This window comes from Borostomias antarcticus (assembly GCF_949987555.1).
Source record: "Borostomias antarcticus genome assembly, chromosome: 5".
In the NCBI taxonomy this organism is placed as follows: Eukaryota; Metazoa; Chordata; class Actinopteri; order Stomiiformes; family Stomiidae; genus Borostomias; species Borostomias antarcticus.
Genome location: NC_140238.1, coordinates 14,827,682 through 14,844,829, shown reverse-complemented (window position 1 = coordinate 14,844,829; position 17,148 = coordinate 14,827,682). Strand labels below are relative to the sequence as shown.

Sequence of the window (17,148 nt, the reverse complement as noted above, 5' to 3'; positions counted from 1 at the left end):
GCAATGTCGGCAAAAGTACCAGCAATGCATTCCATATTTTGTATTCAACCAAATTATAAAATAATATCTACAAACCTAGACTGGAGATCAATTAATCACAGTGTCTTAAAACAATAAGACATCTTGTAATGCCAAATTGTCAACATATACACTGTCGAGTTCCACCGTTTGGTGAAATGAAGAAAAAAGAAAAAGGTTTCAGAACTTTGTCTGCTTTAGTTTGTCGATGTGATAGCATAACTTCAAGGCCGGTCCAAGCTTCAGTCCTAGGTACTTCATAATCATGTCACTCTTTAAAAGTAACAAGGCATTTCCGTCTATCTCCTGTGGAAGAACAGAGGTTCAGGTTAGGGTGACCATCGTTATAGCATCACAAATCATTCACCACATACACTCACATCACAAATCTATTAAATTCTAAATGAATCCTTGCCAACATATCAACATTGAAATGAAGACAATGTTCCCCATATTGTTGGGGACCGATTCAGTGATTAAGCCTACATGCTTCCTGAAGAGGTCCACGTGAGGGCCTAGGGACTGGGGGTCAGCGTCTCTGATGAACCACACCACATCTTCCACTGACCAGGAGGACGGGTCCTTACTGGGGGGAACCTTAGACTCCTGGGCCTCTGGAGACTGATTATACGCTGAGGAGAAGATGGGTAAAATGTTTCATCATCAAAGCAAATTGATCCTGATGATGACACGATAGACTTGGGTGAACGTGTACCTATTCTGTTGCTCTCCATGAAAGCGTTGGGGCTGGACGTCTGTCTACAGCTCCCGTTGGGGAATTGCTGGGACGAACGGAACCCGTAGGAGGACTTTGGCGAGTAGGTGGAACTTATGGAGCTGAATGCTGAATCCCCCGGATCCACTGAGTACCGCTTGGACTCTGAAGGATCTAGAAGGTACTCCTCGGCCATAGATGTTTCAGCTGTGGAAGTTAGAATGCACAAATATACTGTATACATTGCAACAAAAAGTATGGGAAATTGATGAGATTAGACTGGTAAAGATTCACAGACAACATTTTGAATTACAATTGTATTCTCAAATTAAGCATGTTGGGGTTCTAATGAGGCAAAACTTTAGAGCACAAGAGCACCATACCATCAGAGTGGTAGGTGGCAGCACTGTGCTGGGTGATGGGCTGGTCACTGAAGAGGTTTTCACAGTGCAAGCTGCGGCACAGCTTTTTCAGGAAACGAAGCACATAGCCAATACTGTTTACCACAGGTAGACTCAATAGGTGTTGCTTCCCATCGAATGTGGCTGAAAAAAGCATGACAGAGAGAATACAAATTATTTTGTATTTTGAGTCTGCTAATAACTCACAAGCTCATAGAATTTTTGACTTGGGTAAGTTAAGCTTGAGTAATCATACTTAACTCGTGAGTTTTGTAATTGAATTTCACAGAGAGGAAAGAAAAGAGTGGTCTGTATATTTGCATACCTGATATTTTCTCTCCTCCATATCCCTGTGTGAGGAGAGTAAATACTGCTTTCTGCTGGAAGGCGCTGTCAATGCAACCCTGGACTGCCTGCTGCAACACCACTGAAGGCCTGTCTGGTCCAAAGTGATCTGGGAGCTGCTGAACCTTCTTTCTGTCCAGGTTCGGACCCATGTTGGCCTGCTTGTTTATGTAGATACACACTGAGGACCACAGGAGGGGAGAGAATGGCAATGCAGTGATTAGTACAGTAGACTATACTGGATCACTTTGCTGTTTGGCAAAAATATGTGTTTGGATGTTTTATTAATTATTCTTAATAAAATGCTTTTAAATGTGTCAAGAGTGCCATGCTACATTCGGCAAAGCATCTTCGTTGAAAGTGATCTTTTTGTTCGAAGTAGGAACATCCTCATGGTCAAACAAACCCATCACCTTGCAAGTATCAGGTGGGTGGGTTTTGTGTCTCACCTGTGAGCACCTGGGGTGTGGCTGAGTGTGGGATGGTGGCGGCGTCCTGGGGGATGGAGCTCATGTCAGGTTCTGGGGTGCTGCTGGGTGGAGAGATAGCCAGTGGTGTCATCACCATCCTGGGTTTGAGCTGCAGGCAGAGATACATGGGAGTTGTTGTCATTTATTACATTTTGTTTGTTAGCCCACATAAGGCCAACAAAAAGGTATAGACATGCTTTGTCTGAATATAAAGCAATGTTTTCAAAGAATGTAACATGAAATGATTAAATTATATTCCTTTTGTAATAGTGCATTTTATAGGATCTGGAATTCTAATTGTTGCTCCCTACTGAGCCTGCATGTTTGCAGTTTATACAAAAATCACACTTGTCCCAATATTTAAAATTATACACAGCAGTCATTTGGTGGGGCAAACTTGATTTTGAGCCTTGCTCTTAAACATTTGAAATCAGCTCAGTTACATTTAAATCAGCTCAGTTACATTTAAATCAGCTCAAACCCAAATCTGAAGGACATAGGGTTGCACGTGGACATCACATGTATTTTTAAACAACTGGCATCCCCACTGCCCCCTCCCCCTTTCTCTCCATCTGACTGACCTTGAAACCTGGTTTCCTCCCCCTCTTCTTTGGCACTTTTAAGGGAGGCAGAGACTCAGGATAGTGGTTTGGAAAATCCATTTTGGCAACATTGCGGAGTGGGGGTCTCCCCCTCTTTCTACCCGGTATCTTGCCTGACTGGCTGGGAAGGAAGGAGGGAGTCACTGTGGCCGATTGCATTTCACTGTTGCTGTCTGCTTTCTGTGCTGTTGCTGCAGGTACACTCATTTGAGCTGGAGACACAGGACACACAAAGAAGAGATAACATGAATTTCAGATGCATGCACACATGGACATCAGAGTAGGTTAGCACAAAGCAAACCTAGGCTGGTTACCAAAGGCTGGTTTCTACCCGTTATACTGTCTGTGCCCACAAAATCAAAATTACACATCCGAATATAATCAAAGCACCTCACTATGAATCTGAGGACACTGAAATTAATTCGCATAAAAGCATCAATGGCTTGCAGAATATTCAGCCTGGCGATGCAGTAAAGGAACAACATTAGAGCACAAAAAAAGCCAACAACACAAAAGGCATCCATGCATAAGCTTATGATGAAACAGTCCACCCCATTCATCCAGTAAGCTAATGGACTATCAACTACCGGGGCTCCCATTACCTGTGTTCTATTTCTGACCGCCTCAGAACCAAGCCCTTTGTCTTAGATCCCAGAAGCCTGGATGGCAGGGAGGAGGTTTAAATAAAAATCCCTCAGAAGCCTGGGAGAGCCATCTTGCCCCTGCTATTTCCCCTTCGCCCCTCGTCTTGGTGCTCTGCGCGGCTGCTCGCAGGCTGCAGACATCTCATTAGGCTAATGCATTCAGCAGTGGTGGAGGAGGGGGGTTGACTTCACCATGGCTACACAGCTATGAATTACCATTACGATGACAGGTTTCACCCTCGTCTTAAAAAAACAAACAGCCTCAGGTGCCTAATGCAGACAAAAATCAACAACATGCATGTCTCACTTATACCTCGGTCCTATGTAGCCTACAGACTGTTTACAGCAATGAAATCGCCCAGTTGCATGGCTCATGTTTACTTTGTATTCAACAGACTAGGCTACAATAAGATATACCACTGAAAAATGTAAATAATAGGCTTAAATGATCAATATGCACTCACCATTCAAATAAATATGGAGTGTATGAGCCTATCTCTTTACGGCTCTTTCCCTATATTTCCCTGCTTCCAATGTCTGGAACGGCACAGCACAGTGCAATCTCCAAGTAAGGCGGATTCCACTGTAATATTGTGTGTGTGTGTGTGTGTGTGTGTGTGTGTGTGTGTGTGTGTGTGTGTGTGTGTGTGTGCGTGCGTGCGTGCGTGTGTGTGTGTGTGTGTGTGTGTGTGTGTTTGCGTGCTCGTGCCAGTTCTAGGAAACGTTCCTCTGTTGTCATGGCAACAAGCCTGAAACACCCTCTCGGCAATCTCTAATGCAACTCAGGCTTAAAATTGGAAGATATAATTAGCTTAGACATCCTCAAACTGTTCATTACAATAGGAAATTAATTGGACATATTTGAGTGTATGTTCATATTCTGTGTGTGTGTTCTCTTCTATCCTCTATATCTGGGTTTGGTCTGTCTATAGTCTATACATAAAATGTCATTGTCAGGCTAAATTGCTCATATGTTCAAATGTTAACTGTTAAAACGTTAAGTGTTACGTGTTAAATACGTGTTAAATGACAAGTATAATTTGAGTCACAGTATGCAGCAATCAGCCCATAGGCAGGGGAATAAGACTCTTTGTTCCTCAATCAATCAATTTCCAACTACTAAGTAGGTCGTATAGGCTATCATCCATTGGACAGTAATACATAAAAATAAAGATATTGTAAGAACGTCATCCTCACATAAATGAAATACTGCCTGTACGACATTAGTTCTGTTGTCAAAAAGGGTAAAAATAACTAGATAGCAAAGGATAGCGGTTACTCGTCTCCTTGGAAATATCTCCCTCTACTGTTAGTCGTGGGGCACTTTTTGTGCATGCGCCCTGGGATAGCTATCTAATAAAGTTTCGTGCATTTTTCCCCAACAAAAATGGCGACGTGCATGTCGTCAAAGACGTCGCCCTTGGTTGTAGCAACCATAAAATATCTCGCGAAAGAGCAATATACAGCAAGAACAATATCAAATTGTATTTCCAGACGAGGTGAGACTATTATTTTGGTGAGTGAAATCTGTGTTCTGGTAGCTTTATCTAACGTTAGCTGGCTTAAACCACTTTGATTTTCGCTGTGACAGCTCAGCTGGTATTCTTGACTTGTCTGTCACACACATCCTGTCTGTTGTGCTAAAGTTAGCCGGCTGACTATGTCTGTTAACGTACACAGGGAAGTGTTGGTTATAATCTGTACCCTACGTTACGCTTACCTTTGTCAACTTCTGATTGATCCCGTTTCTGATCTGGTTTAGCCAGCTAGCTAAAGTTAGCTAATTTGTCAACCTTTGGACATGGATGGCTCGACAGCTCCAGCCTTGCTAGAATTGTATCGTTACCCTATCAATGGCAATTCCATGATGTTCTCAAGGTTACACGGCAAATCCGCAGACGGCTGAAGACATCAACAATGGCTCCGGCTTCAGCGGACCACTCGATCACTACAGCTGTCTCGTCAGGGAAGGTGTACTACGCGAGGATCCGCAGCAAAAAGCAGCGCTGCATAAACTGGATGAGATGCACAAGACACTGAGAGGTTACAGTAACCAGCCAGCCTCCCTCTTCTCGAAGGTAAACATATGCCTTCAATTCCTTTACATCTGCATATTCATATCAGATCTGTCATGAGGTGGCAGACTATGATTGGTTGAATCATTTGTTCCGTTATCCTGTTTTTACAGTTCTTCTCGAAGCCCAAGCCCCCGAAAGGCTACTACATCTATGGGGATGTAGGTAAGCCTATACTTTTTGTGATGCTGCATCCTTGAAATAATTGCATTGGTGTTCTGCTTTTTTGACTAGGTAGGTATAGTAATTATCCGCACCGAATTATGATCATCTTTGTGATTCTCCAGGTACTGGGAAAACCATGGTCATGGATATGTTTTATTCACATGTGGAGACATCCAAGAAAAAGAGGGTTCATTTCCACGGATTCATGTTAGATGTACACACAAGTGAGTTCAATTATTTATAATTTTCCAATAACAGCTATAGTTCCATTACATATAATATTGTTTTGTTTCAAAGTAAATAGCTAGGCCTCTGTTGGTAAGTAAGTAAACTAAATAAATGTATTTATTATACTTTTTGTGATTAGGGATACATCGGCTGAAACAGAGTATGCCAAAGCGGAAGGCGGGGAAAATGGCCAAATCATATGACCCGATTGCCCCAGTTGCTGAAGAGATCAGCGAGGAGGCTTGTCTCCTGTGCTTTGACGAGTTTCAGGTAAATTGATATGCTATCACATCTGTTTTGCGTTTAGGGAGTTTTGAACTTGGTGGTGAATTGGACATTGAACATAATCCCATCCGACAGGTCACAGACATTGCAGATGCCATGATTCTGAAGCAGCTGTTTGAGAACCTCTTTCTGAATGGTGTCGTTGTTGTAGCCACATCCAATCGACCCCCTGAAGGTGAGATGAATGTTGCCTCTCAATGGATTTTGCATATTTATCACAATATTGACCTTAGGTCTACCTTTAATTTTATATCTACTTTTTCAAGACAAATAAGTACAATTATTATTGTACTTATTAATCTGACAATCTCCTTCACTCTAGATCTGTATAAGAACGGACTACAGAGAGTTAACTTTGTGCCATTCATTGCTGTGTTGAAGGTGATTATGCTCTACATGTTGAAATGCTTTAATTATTAATGTGCAATTCACAAGCATAACTGACAAGTCCCCTGACTTTAGGACATACTTACAGTATTGTATTATCCTATATCTCTCAATTTGCATATGTTTGACTTGTTTTAAATAAAAAAGCCCAAGATGAGTTGAATTTGATTAAAACCATGTTTGTAATTATACAGTTTGGCTCCTCTCACTTGCAGAATTATTGCCAAACACTCCGATTGGACTCAGGGATCGACTATCGAAGAAGAAACAGACCCTCTGCTGGAAAGCTCTACTTCCTGTAAGAAGTTCAAAACTGACTTTTAACATTTCATGACTGTTGCATTTCTGAGTGTATATTTTCACTTACTAGCACTGTAACCCTTTGATTATCATGGGGAAATCATTTGGTTTTGATCAGTAGCTAGCAACATGTGTATGTGTTTGTAGTATACATTATGTAATATACGGATATTAAAGTGATTCTCTGCTCCTTTTAAACATAGCTCGAGTGAAGCTGATGTGGAGGCTACTCTAGATAAGATGTTTGATGAGCTGGCGTTCAAACAGAATGACAGTGAGTAGGTTCTTTTGTTCTTGAGTGCTGAGCTTTCTAAATGCTTAATTCACGAGGGAAGTGTAATCTATGTGAACTGTGATGTGTTTTTCGAAGTCCATCTTGTCGTGTTTCACTACAGGTTGATGTTTTTGCTTGAATTAAACTAGTTGAGTTAAACCTTTATCTTTTTTTTCTACAGTAACACGACCAAGGGTACTGAAGATGCTGGGCCGGCAGCTCCATCTGAACAAAACATGTGGGACCATAGCTGACTGTACGTTTGAGGAGCTGTGTGATAGAGTGAGTGGACTTGATCTGTCTGGTTCTACTGCACAGATACGCTGTCAGACCTACAGTATGATTATACAAATGGAGACCTTAGAAAAATGTTAGGGAAAGGTATAGCTCTGAGATACTGAGCATCAAAGCTTTATACGATCAGTCTGTGTTTTTGGAGATAGAACTTTTGTTTTATGTTTTTCCACACAAAAAAACACCACATATAGACAGGCAAATCTAAGTTGTCCTTGATTCAGTTATTGTTGTTTTTTGATATGGTATGACTTGTTTTTTCAGCCCTTAGGTGCCAGCGACTACTTGGAGATATGCAGACAGTTTGACACGGTCTTCATTCGGCACATTCCTCTGCTGACACTGAACAAGAAAACCCAAGCTAGGCGCTTGATAACGCTCATAGATGCATTTTATGATCATAAGGTACTTAAAGCTCTTCTTCTGTTGTCTTTGCTTCTTAAGATGCCTGTGAGCCTACATTTGACCGCAGGAGACATACAGTGACGATGTATTTTACTCATGTATCTATGGCTGAGACTTCTCATCTGTGATCCAGGTGCGGGTGGTGATCCTTGCAGACCACCTCTTGGATGACATTTTTGTACATGAGGGGTATGATCGCCACGACGAGAGCCACATCCTGATGGACGACCTGGGTCTGAAAAGGGTAGCTAATAACCACAGATTTACGTTTTTTTGTGTGTATTCCCTTTGTTCTAGTTGTTTTGTGGCCTAACCACTCTCATAACCTGCTGTTTTCACAGAGTTCATAATGTTTACAGAGTTCTTTTGCCTGTTTTGGGGGAGAACAAGGGGCAGAAAAGTGATTTGATGTCCTACTAATGATTTTGTATTGACTGAACAGGACTCGGCGAGTGGCCTGTCTATCTTCAGTGGGGAGGAGGAGATCTTTGCCTTTCAGAGGACGTTGTCCAGGCTCACTGAGATGCAGACGGAAGAATACTGGGTGGAAGGTGACAGGAGCACCACCACGTAGCAGGAGCACTTCCACCTGCCAAGGACAGCCAGCACACAATACTATACCCCTACCTGTCTGTCCCAACACAATCACAGCATGATGTGGGTCAATGTGACAGTGTAAAAGGGAACTCTGGATCAAACAAATGGAAAATATTTATTATGACATTCTTAATAATTTATTTTGCCATTGCACTTTACAAACTGACCATATTATCTACAGATATCTTGAATTATACCTTTGGAATCTGATTGCTTGTAATACTGTACTGTACTATTGTGGGTAAATAGCAAATTCAGTATTTACTTACAGAGTGGAAAGAGGTTAAACTCTAAATCTGACCTTTGAAAATTGAATTCTAGTGCTGGGTTTGTTCAAGTCGTTACAGAAGAGGATGTCTTCTATTGAAATGTGGCAATGGGTTTCAACATAAAAAATCACATATTCAATATAAAAATATAACTTATTTTAATTATTATAAGTCTAAACACACATACCGTTGTGCTGTGCTTGACTTGGGGAGCTGCCCGAAGCACAGTAAAAAACACCTTGCTCCTGTTCTCATAGCCCTTAGTGAGTTTAATGGAATGATGATCCTTATTTACAGTGAATAATTAAGGGCCTCCATAGCACAATGCCTTTGCTAATATCTATGAACATATCTAAAAGACAGCTCCTTGCACATCTTCCATTCCCAAGTTAAGCACTAGATGTGATTGTGTAAGTGGGCAGCTAATCGTAACTAAATTATATGATAATTTTCATGTCATGATTTGTCAAGCTGTCACTTTAAGACGATCCGCTCAGTGCAATGTAGGGGCAAGTCTTTTCTCCACTGGGACTATTTGCACGGATAGTGGTGAGGCAGCTAGGCAGCGATAGCCGTGGAGGCTGTTTGCCGATTGTTCAGGATGCGGGGACGAGATGCGTGCGAGGATACCTTATGAAATGTCCATATCAACGTGACACTGCAGTGGAAGAGGGGTATTGAAAATGTATTCGATAGAACTACAGAAGAGAACGGCAATGAACGCGTTGATGGTGTCCACAATCCGAACAACTGTGGGCAACTGCACTCTCCTCTAGCTAGCTGCACGGATGATAAAGGAATTGAAAAGGAAATGGTCAAGATGGCAGCTACATTCGGAATGTGAAGGTGTTTTCTTGTGTTGCATGTCGATGGGCAAAGTAAAGTGAAATATATTAGTGGTCAAGTTTAGTGAAGGAACGACATGGTGTTCTTTTCCCCAGCCCAGGACTGACTGCGTAGCTACGTTTTTCTCGTCACCACACATTTCCAAAAATAACGTGAGGCTGGTGCAGTCTAGAAGACGTCTTTGTGACTGCACTGTACTGTGGATGAAACCGTTTCTGATTGAGAATTCTATTTATTCTGATAGGCTTATTGAACGCAATCCCTGTTAGCTAATTTTGCAGACTTCTGAATCGGCTATGGCTGTCTGGGCTGCCACAATCGGCAGAAGACAGACGCACGTGGAGTTCAACTCAGCTGGAGGTGTGAAATGTGGACAAAATGCTCATTATGCAGTGAACTTACAATCTGAAAAAGTTTTTTGCATCATCAAACCAAATTGATGACATTAATGGAATGCAACTCTGATATAAGCTCGTTTACTAACTTGAAATAGCATTGTAACATTGCAAGTATGGCTGAAACATCGCACAATGAACGTATTTTAGATGTTGCCATAGACCCAGATTTCGAGCCGCAGAAAAGGCCAAGGTCCTGCACTTGGCCTTTGCCTCGTCCAGAGTCGGATGCAGGGAAGCCCGAATCGACAGACACTGACGTAATTCCAGAAGAGGATGACGACGAGAGTGAAACAGTCGATGCCAATGTGATACATCGCAAAACAAAGATCTTAAAAGACCAAAACCGTACCATTGCTCACCCTGTGGAAGTTTTAAACCCTACTTCCAAAGAGGAGGGGAACGATGGGTCCCCGTCATCCGCCCAAGCACTTGTCTCAGTCCTCGGTACCTCTGGATCCCAGCAGCCGAGGAAGTCCTCTACCCGCAGGAATGCATGGGGCAACTACTCCTATGCAGACCTCATCACCCAAGCCATTGAGAGCTCCCCAGAGAAGAGGTTGACATTGTCCCAAATCTATGACTGGATGGTGAGGTCTGTACCGTACTTCAAAGACAAAGGCGATAGCAACAGCTCTGCAGGGTGGAAGGTGAGCAGCAGCCTACAGTGACTATTTGCCTATTGGTACAGTGACATATAGACAAAGGCTGTTTGAGTTAACTATGAACCATGTGTACAACACAGTCGAATCTGCAACACTAACCTGATTTTTATAAATGTCATGTACAGTACCTATCTTACAGTAGCCTACATATTGTGATGAGTGGGTTATTTCTCATAAAGCATTGGCGTTTGGATATAGTGTAAGGGAGTAGGTGCTCTGTTAAGATAACCAGCTGCATGGGGAGGTGTGTGCCAGCCTGATAGAAATAGGGTGAACCTGGCATGCTTTCAAAAAACGTCCAGCAAGACCCAGATCAGTGATGTACAGGGTTGCTAATGTAGCCTACAGTGGGTGCTGAAGGTCATAATTCTGCATTATGACCAAGTGAAAATGTCTGGTTTAACATGCAATAGCCCTCTGCCCCTCGGTGGTGGGTTGAGTTCTGCAATCTATAACCTACCACAAACATCAACAAAATGTAATCGTTAACAAAAGTGACATCCTACAGAATTTCACAACACGGATATAATTATTTAAATACCTAACATCTTAAAGGCTACGTTATATTGGGCTGCAGAGGACTACATGCTAGTGTGTCCTGCCTCTTGTTTGATTTCAGGGATTAGTTTGGCCCGGAAAACCAATTCATCTGTAATGAAAGCCCTGAGCTTTGTGGAAAAAGGCTGGAAATAGGTTTGTAATCCTTGTAAAACTGTGTATCTAAGATCGGATGTTGTATGTAGGTTTTCCTCAATGATAAAGGTTTACATTTTAGTCATTTAGCTGTCCCTTGTTTCCAAAGCAACTTAAAATAGCCTAAACATTTGTGTAAGAGATGGAGTAGTTTTTATGATGGTCGTTTATTTTAATGTAATTACACATAACATAGGCTATATTTATTATTACAAAAGGTCAGCAAAAGGCTCTCTGGCCTAGTGTTTGACAGTCACTCAGATACCACGGTTGTTGATTAGGCATATACACTCATTACTTGTTTGCATTGTACCACAAGTATTAATTATTAGTGCCTTATGAAGTTGTATGTTTGATTCATATTGATCGATAAGTTGGACCATGTCTGACTAAGTTGGACCATGTCTGACTATGATTCGCTAAAAGGTGGGCCAGATACAGTAGTAGTAGCCTTGGCTATTCATTTAGACAGGGATTAATGTTAGGGATTAGAAACAGCTGATATCAGCATTTCCTTTTTGTGGCAGTTCAGCTGATGGCTTCAGCTTGGACATCTGTAATAGGGGCTTGGGGAGGATTGGGACTGTCTGCATGCAATAGAGCCATTATGGGGTGAAGGACCAGTAATCATGTCTTGTTGAGACTATAGCTTATCTAGCACCCCCCTGGCAATGGTTTATCTAATTCCAGATACGAATGCTGTGACTGTATAGGCCACCGAAGTAATCGCTTTTTCTTCAACCTAAATATGCAGTCCCTCCTCTACACATCTTTGTAAGGCTTATGTCCTGTTTTACTTCTTTTTTAGAACAGTTACTGTATGTCTCCTTGCCTGTAAATGCCAAATGTCCCCCTAGGAGGATCAATAAAGTCCTATCTATCTGTCTGTCTTGTCTGTCTTGTTGGTGAGTCACTTCATTATTACTTGATCATTGATTCCTCTGAGCTTTTATTATGATATTGGAAATGGCGTTGACAGGGCCTTCCACAGTTAGCTTTGAATCTGTGGGCGGTAGGTAGCCCAGTGATTAGAGCACCCCATCAATCGTTGTGCCCTTGAGCAAGGTTCCTAACCTCAACACTAGCTCATAATTATAAATCGCTTTGGGATGAAAGCATCAGATTAAAATGTTAAATGGTTGACTTCGGCTGCTGTGTTCTCCACCTTCATATTTGATTGGCTCGTGGCCTGAGCACAAGAATCAATCAGCTGACTGTACACTATGTAGGTCAATGTGTAGCAATGTGAGAGGAGCTTGCAGTTTTACTCTGCATCTGGCTCTGTGTAAACTGGCATTGCTCCAGTATCCAATCAGAATTGGGCTTTGCTCGAAGGGTGCTGTGTATGGCTGTGATCAGTCGGGGAGAGGGGGCATGAGTCTTTTGGTCACTCCTTAACTGTAGAGCTCACTGACACATTACTGACACACTTTGTCACATAATATTTATGATGTAACTGTACAGGGCCTTAGCAGAAAATCCTCTGATTTCATATGTCTTCAGAGGATATTGGCTATCTTTAATACTGTAGTTTAGTCTTACTGTATCAGGATGTGTAATTTATTTCATTTTATTCTGTTGAAAGAGGTTGAGACTTAATAATTGTTTGATAATTTTATTATTACCAGTGTGCACAAGTTGTAACCATTTAAGACTTTTGATAATGCTAGCCAATCCCAAAACTATTGCACATATCATTACAGGGAAAACCCATAGCCCGGTCCTTGCCACAGTTTATTTGATAGAAAGTAAGGCTTCTTGGGAGACAAATGTCAAAACTCTTGACTACTGTTCAAGGCCACTCATTGGCCACATTTTAGAGAGATTCTCCACTAAATGGGTTGTGACTTGTCTCTGCTTCAAGACTCTAGAAAACATGATGCTCTCCCTCTGCCCTGAGGCTTGTATCCATCTATTTAGCTTGACAAAAGAAAAGACTAGTCAAAAAGAGACGAAGGAAAAAGCCCCAAATGTACTGTAGTCCATAGAATGTGACCCAGAGGGCTCAAACCTTTGTCCTTGTTGACCACAGATAATTAATTCATCTATTTATTGTAGATCTCATCTTAAAAGCACCTCAGGTCTCTTCCCAGTAATGTGAACAAAACAATAAAAATGGCTTTCGCTGCTCAGGGAAAGGGTTTCCTTCTCTAGATTTGGATGGATTAGCCAAATCAATTGAATTTGTTCCCTGTTAGAGATGGCTAAATCAACTTAACCTTACCTGCCCGGTCATTTAAACAGGAAAAAAGAGATAAGATAATTAAGAGATAACTACCAATGTGCATTAAGTCAGTCAGTAGCCTACATTTACCTCCAAGTGATGAAAGTGGTCACTGCTTGATCTAATCCTGTAATTGGCTTTGAGCAAAGGCTTTGCTGGAAGTTTGATGTCAGCAGGCCAGTCCATTGACTCATACTGTAAGTAGCCTTGAGAACCAATGGTTCTCGAGCCTTGTGGTCCATAGGGCAGGAGTCTATCTCCTGATTCCCTAGCGTGAGGCAGCTTGATATACAAGTACACCCCTTGAACATGACGCAAGTATGTCACAGGGACTTACCCCCATTCCAACTCTTGATGCTGAGTGCCAAACAGGGAGGCATTGAGTACCATTTTTGTAGTCTTTAGTATGACTCGGCCAGGGATCGAACCCCCAACCTCCCAATCTCAGGCCGACCACTCTAACCACCACTGATTCTCATACTGTACTAGGAAATAATTAGCTGGGCTCGGTCAGTGTTCTCTCTTTGACATCACAAAGTTGCTAGGTTCCTTATAAATAAAGGTTCCTATTAGGTTCCTTATAACTAAAGGTTCCTATTAGGTTCCTTATAACGAAAGGTTCCTTTGCAGATTAAGTGCCGCATGTGAGCTTCTACAGGTGAATCATTTTGATGGAAATTGTATAATCTAGTCTGATGCAGTACATGTAGGCCTTGTCACACCTTGTTCTACTCCCTCTCTAGTCTCCACAGGATCCTACTAAGATTTAAAATATAAGGCCATTATTTGAACACAGTGTGGGTGGGCACCTGGTACCTTCTACTAATTTGTCTGCAATTACATTTGCATACAGTGTTCATCAGGTCTGATTAGGCTTCAGACTCTAATCAGACTGTCGGCTGAGGTTTGGGCAGAAATTGAGACGAACCACTCCCATCCTACGATGTCATGTACTTGCCCTTTTTGTTGCCTCTGTGTATGAAATGTGCTATAAAGTTTGATTAGATTTTTGCTGCAGAGATGACTGCAGTTTCTCCTTTGCTGCAGCAGCCAGCATGTGCTTGTGAAGCCTGATTGCACAGACTCAAGCTCTTTAATTTTCTTAAAATTTTCAGAATATCTCCAGGGAAATCCGTAGAGCTTTACCAGCAGCTAGAAATGGGTCACAGTTAGAGATGTAATGGAATATCTCTCACGGAAAAGTGAAAGCCACACGTTTTATTACACCTGTTGGGTGTAATCATTGTGTATTTATTATTCCCTTTTAGGTTTGTAAGCACAATATGAAACCTGCCATGAAATGTTGTTTATTTTTCATTACAGAATTCCATTCGACACAACCTCTCGCTCCACAGTCGTTTTGTCAAGGTCCAGAATGAAGGAACAGGGAAGAGCTCCTGGTGGATGGTGAACCCTGAGGGCGGGAAAGGCGGCAAAGCCCCACGACGGCGGGCTGTATCTATGGACAACAGCAACAAATACATCAAGGGCGCCAGAGGGCGCGCAACCAAGAAGAAGGCCTCCCTGCAAAACGCCCAGGACGGCAGCTCCGAGAGTTCCTCCAGCTTGTCCAAGTGGACAGGAAGCCCCACCTCCCGCAGCAGCGACGAGCTAGATGCCTGGACGGACTTCCGCTCGCGCACCAACTCCAACGCCAGCACCATCAGCGGCCGTCTCTCTCCCATCCTGGCCAACCTGGAGCTGGATGAGGTGCCCGATGACGACTTGCCCCTCTCCCCCATGCTGTTCTCCAGCCCCAGCAGCATGTCCCCCTCCACCGGGCCCACTGGTCTCTCCGACCTTGCGGGAACCATGAACCTCAACGATGCACTCTCTGACAACCTGATGGACGATCTCCTGGACAATATCAGCTTGACGGCCTCCCAGAAGCCCCCTGGCGAGGACGAGTCTGGAGCCAATGGGCAGGGGAGCTCAGTGTTTACCTTCAGCTGCTCAGGAAGCAGTCTGGGTGTCCCCGCCAGCAGCTACGGCCCCAACTCTATCTTCAGCCCCTCGTCTGTCACCGGCCTGCGTCAGTCCCCCATGCAGACCATCCAGGAGAACACGCAGGCCACCTTCTCCTGCGTCTCCCGCTTCAGCGACCAGACCCTGCAGGACCTTCTCAGCCTGGAGTCCCACAACCCGAACGACGTCATGCTCACCCAGTCTGACCCCCTCATGTCCCAAGCTAGCACCGCCGTGACCTCCCAGAACACCCGTCGAAACATCATGCTTCTTCGCAAGAGCCCCATGATGTTAAACCAGGCGGGGGCGGCTGTTGGTCAGACCCAGAGTTCTTCGGTCCTTGGTTGGCGAGCTGGCTTGTCAACCTCCGTCAATGGGGGCTTGGAATCCGACCCTCATGAAGCTAAGCGGTATCTCCAGCAGTCTCCCAGCAAGAACCCCTCAGTCCAGCTTGGCACTAGTGTGACCGCCCCAGACCGCTTCCATGCTGATCTTGACTTGGATGTGTTCAATGGCAGTCTTGAGTGTGACATGGACAGTATTATTCGTAATGAACTGATGGATGCCGATTGCCTGGACTTGAGCTGCGATTCCCACCTCATCTCCAGTCAGAATACTAACATTAGCGCAGGGAGCTTCTCCAGCTCCAAACCAACTGCACCTCGAAGCTGGGTTCCAAGCTGAGGGTTTCAGTCAGAACAGTAGAACAGCCGAAGAGAGAGTGACGAAGATTGCATTATGTAACACGAGGGAAGAAAACTCTTAATATGTAAGCATTAATGGAGATTTGATAGTGTAGTGTGATTTCTTTTTATCATCAGGCATCATATTAGGTACTGTATTTTAAAGTGTCTAAATCGCATGATGGGTGGGGGTGGGGGGCTTCTTGTAACCCATATTTGAGAAAAGGAGGCTCGAACAAAATTTGGAGGAAAAAAAAGTGTTCTCGCGACATTGTGACCATTAGTGTTATAATGAATGGAATTATATAGGTCAATGTGAAATAAATGTAATATATCTTTGAAGTCTCAGGGAACCATCCACATCACATGGTGAGCTGTAACACTGATGATGAAAATGTTGTTTTACTCTGCTTTGCCTCGTTTCATTCTCTTCATCAAACCTGAACCAACACAATGTTTTTGCCAAATCAGCTGTCAACCCCATTGTGGATGACTGCCTGTTTACAGAACAAACTGCAAAGAATGTTACATATTTTGGGGGGGATATTTGGAGCATTTGTGTTTTTAAGTTCCCTGAAAGGTATTGACAAAAGAAAGTCTTTTTTGTTTTGTGTTTTTAAATGCCTTGCATCCATGCACCATTTCATGCAATGATGTCATAAATATTTAGTGGCAAGAATTTAGCAAAAGATTTGAAATGATCTATAATGTGATTGTGGACGTATTCATTTCCCCCTGTGATTTGGGTAATATTTCTGTAACTCATTTGTCATTGAAAAGGTGATTTATTCACGATCATTTTAAGGTGTTTCTGCTGCAGTTCTTCTACCTTCCCCTTTGCTGCAATACTAGAAACACCTTTAGATCAGAGATATCATTTAATACAGTGTTAAGCAGGGTATAGCCATAGTCGGTATATTGTCAACATGTAGGCCTACATTATCTTTGAGTGAAAGTTATTGAAAGATCTAAGCTAGCACTCCAGTACTGTATCTAGGTGTTATGAAAAAGAGCAAAGGGAGCTGGCTTGGAACCCTCCCTTTTGTATCTGTGCTACAACAGGTGCTGAATTAACATTTTTTTACTTATAACATTGTGGAAAATTAGTTGTATTAAATAGCATTACAGATAAGATTGCCATGAGTGGTGAGTCACCACATTATCTTGAATTTTGCCAAATTGTGTCTGCAAGTGGAGTGGAAG

General features: G+C 42.8%; 3 protein-coding genes across 3 annotated transcripts; 2 read left to right on the top strand and 1 right to left on the bottom strand.

The window, feature by feature from the left end:
- Nucleotides 1-198: 198 nt before the first annotated feature.
- LOC311309545 (sex comb on midleg-like protein 4) lies at nt 199-2,758 on the bottom strand (the record flags this gene model as incomplete). Its single annotated transcript, XM_084438873.1, has 7 exons — nt 199-324; nt 505-650; nt 734-940; nt 1,117-1,278; nt 1,460-1,660; nt 1,929-2,058; nt 2,531-2,758. 7 exons carry the CDS (start codon nt 2,756-2,758, stop codon nt 199-201), a joined length of 1,200 nt encoding a protein of 399 aa, XP_084294999.1.
- Nucleotides 2,759-4,582: 1,824 nt separating this feature from the next.
- Nucleotides 4,583-8,427, top strand: afg1la (AFG1 like ATPase a; the record flags this gene model as incomplete). Its single annotated transcript, XM_084438942.1, has 13 exons — nt 4,583-4,694; nt 5,074-5,273; nt 5,384-5,435; nt 5,558-5,659; nt 5,803-5,933; nt 6,024-6,123; nt 6,271-6,329; nt 6,551-6,633; nt 6,839-6,909; nt 7,091-7,191; nt 7,468-7,608; nt 7,742-7,852; nt 8,051-8,427. The coding sequence occupies 13 exons, from the start codon at nt 4,583-4,585 to the stop codon at nt 8,180-8,182; spliced, it is 1,395 nt and encodes a 464-aa protein (XP_084295068.1). The 3' UTR covers nt 8,183-8,427.
- Nucleotides 8,428-9,831: 1,404 nt separating this feature from the next.
- Nucleotides 9,832-15,946, top strand: foxo3a (forkhead box O3A; the record flags this gene model as incomplete). The annotated part of the gene is made up of 2 exons (XM_084438218.1): nt 9,832-10,365; nt 14,621-15,946. The coding sequence occupies 2 exons, from the start codon at nt 9,832-9,834 to the stop codon at nt 15,944-15,946; spliced, it is 1,860 nt and encodes a 619-aa protein (XP_084294344.1).
- Nucleotides 15,947-17,148: the final 1,202 nt, after the last annotated feature.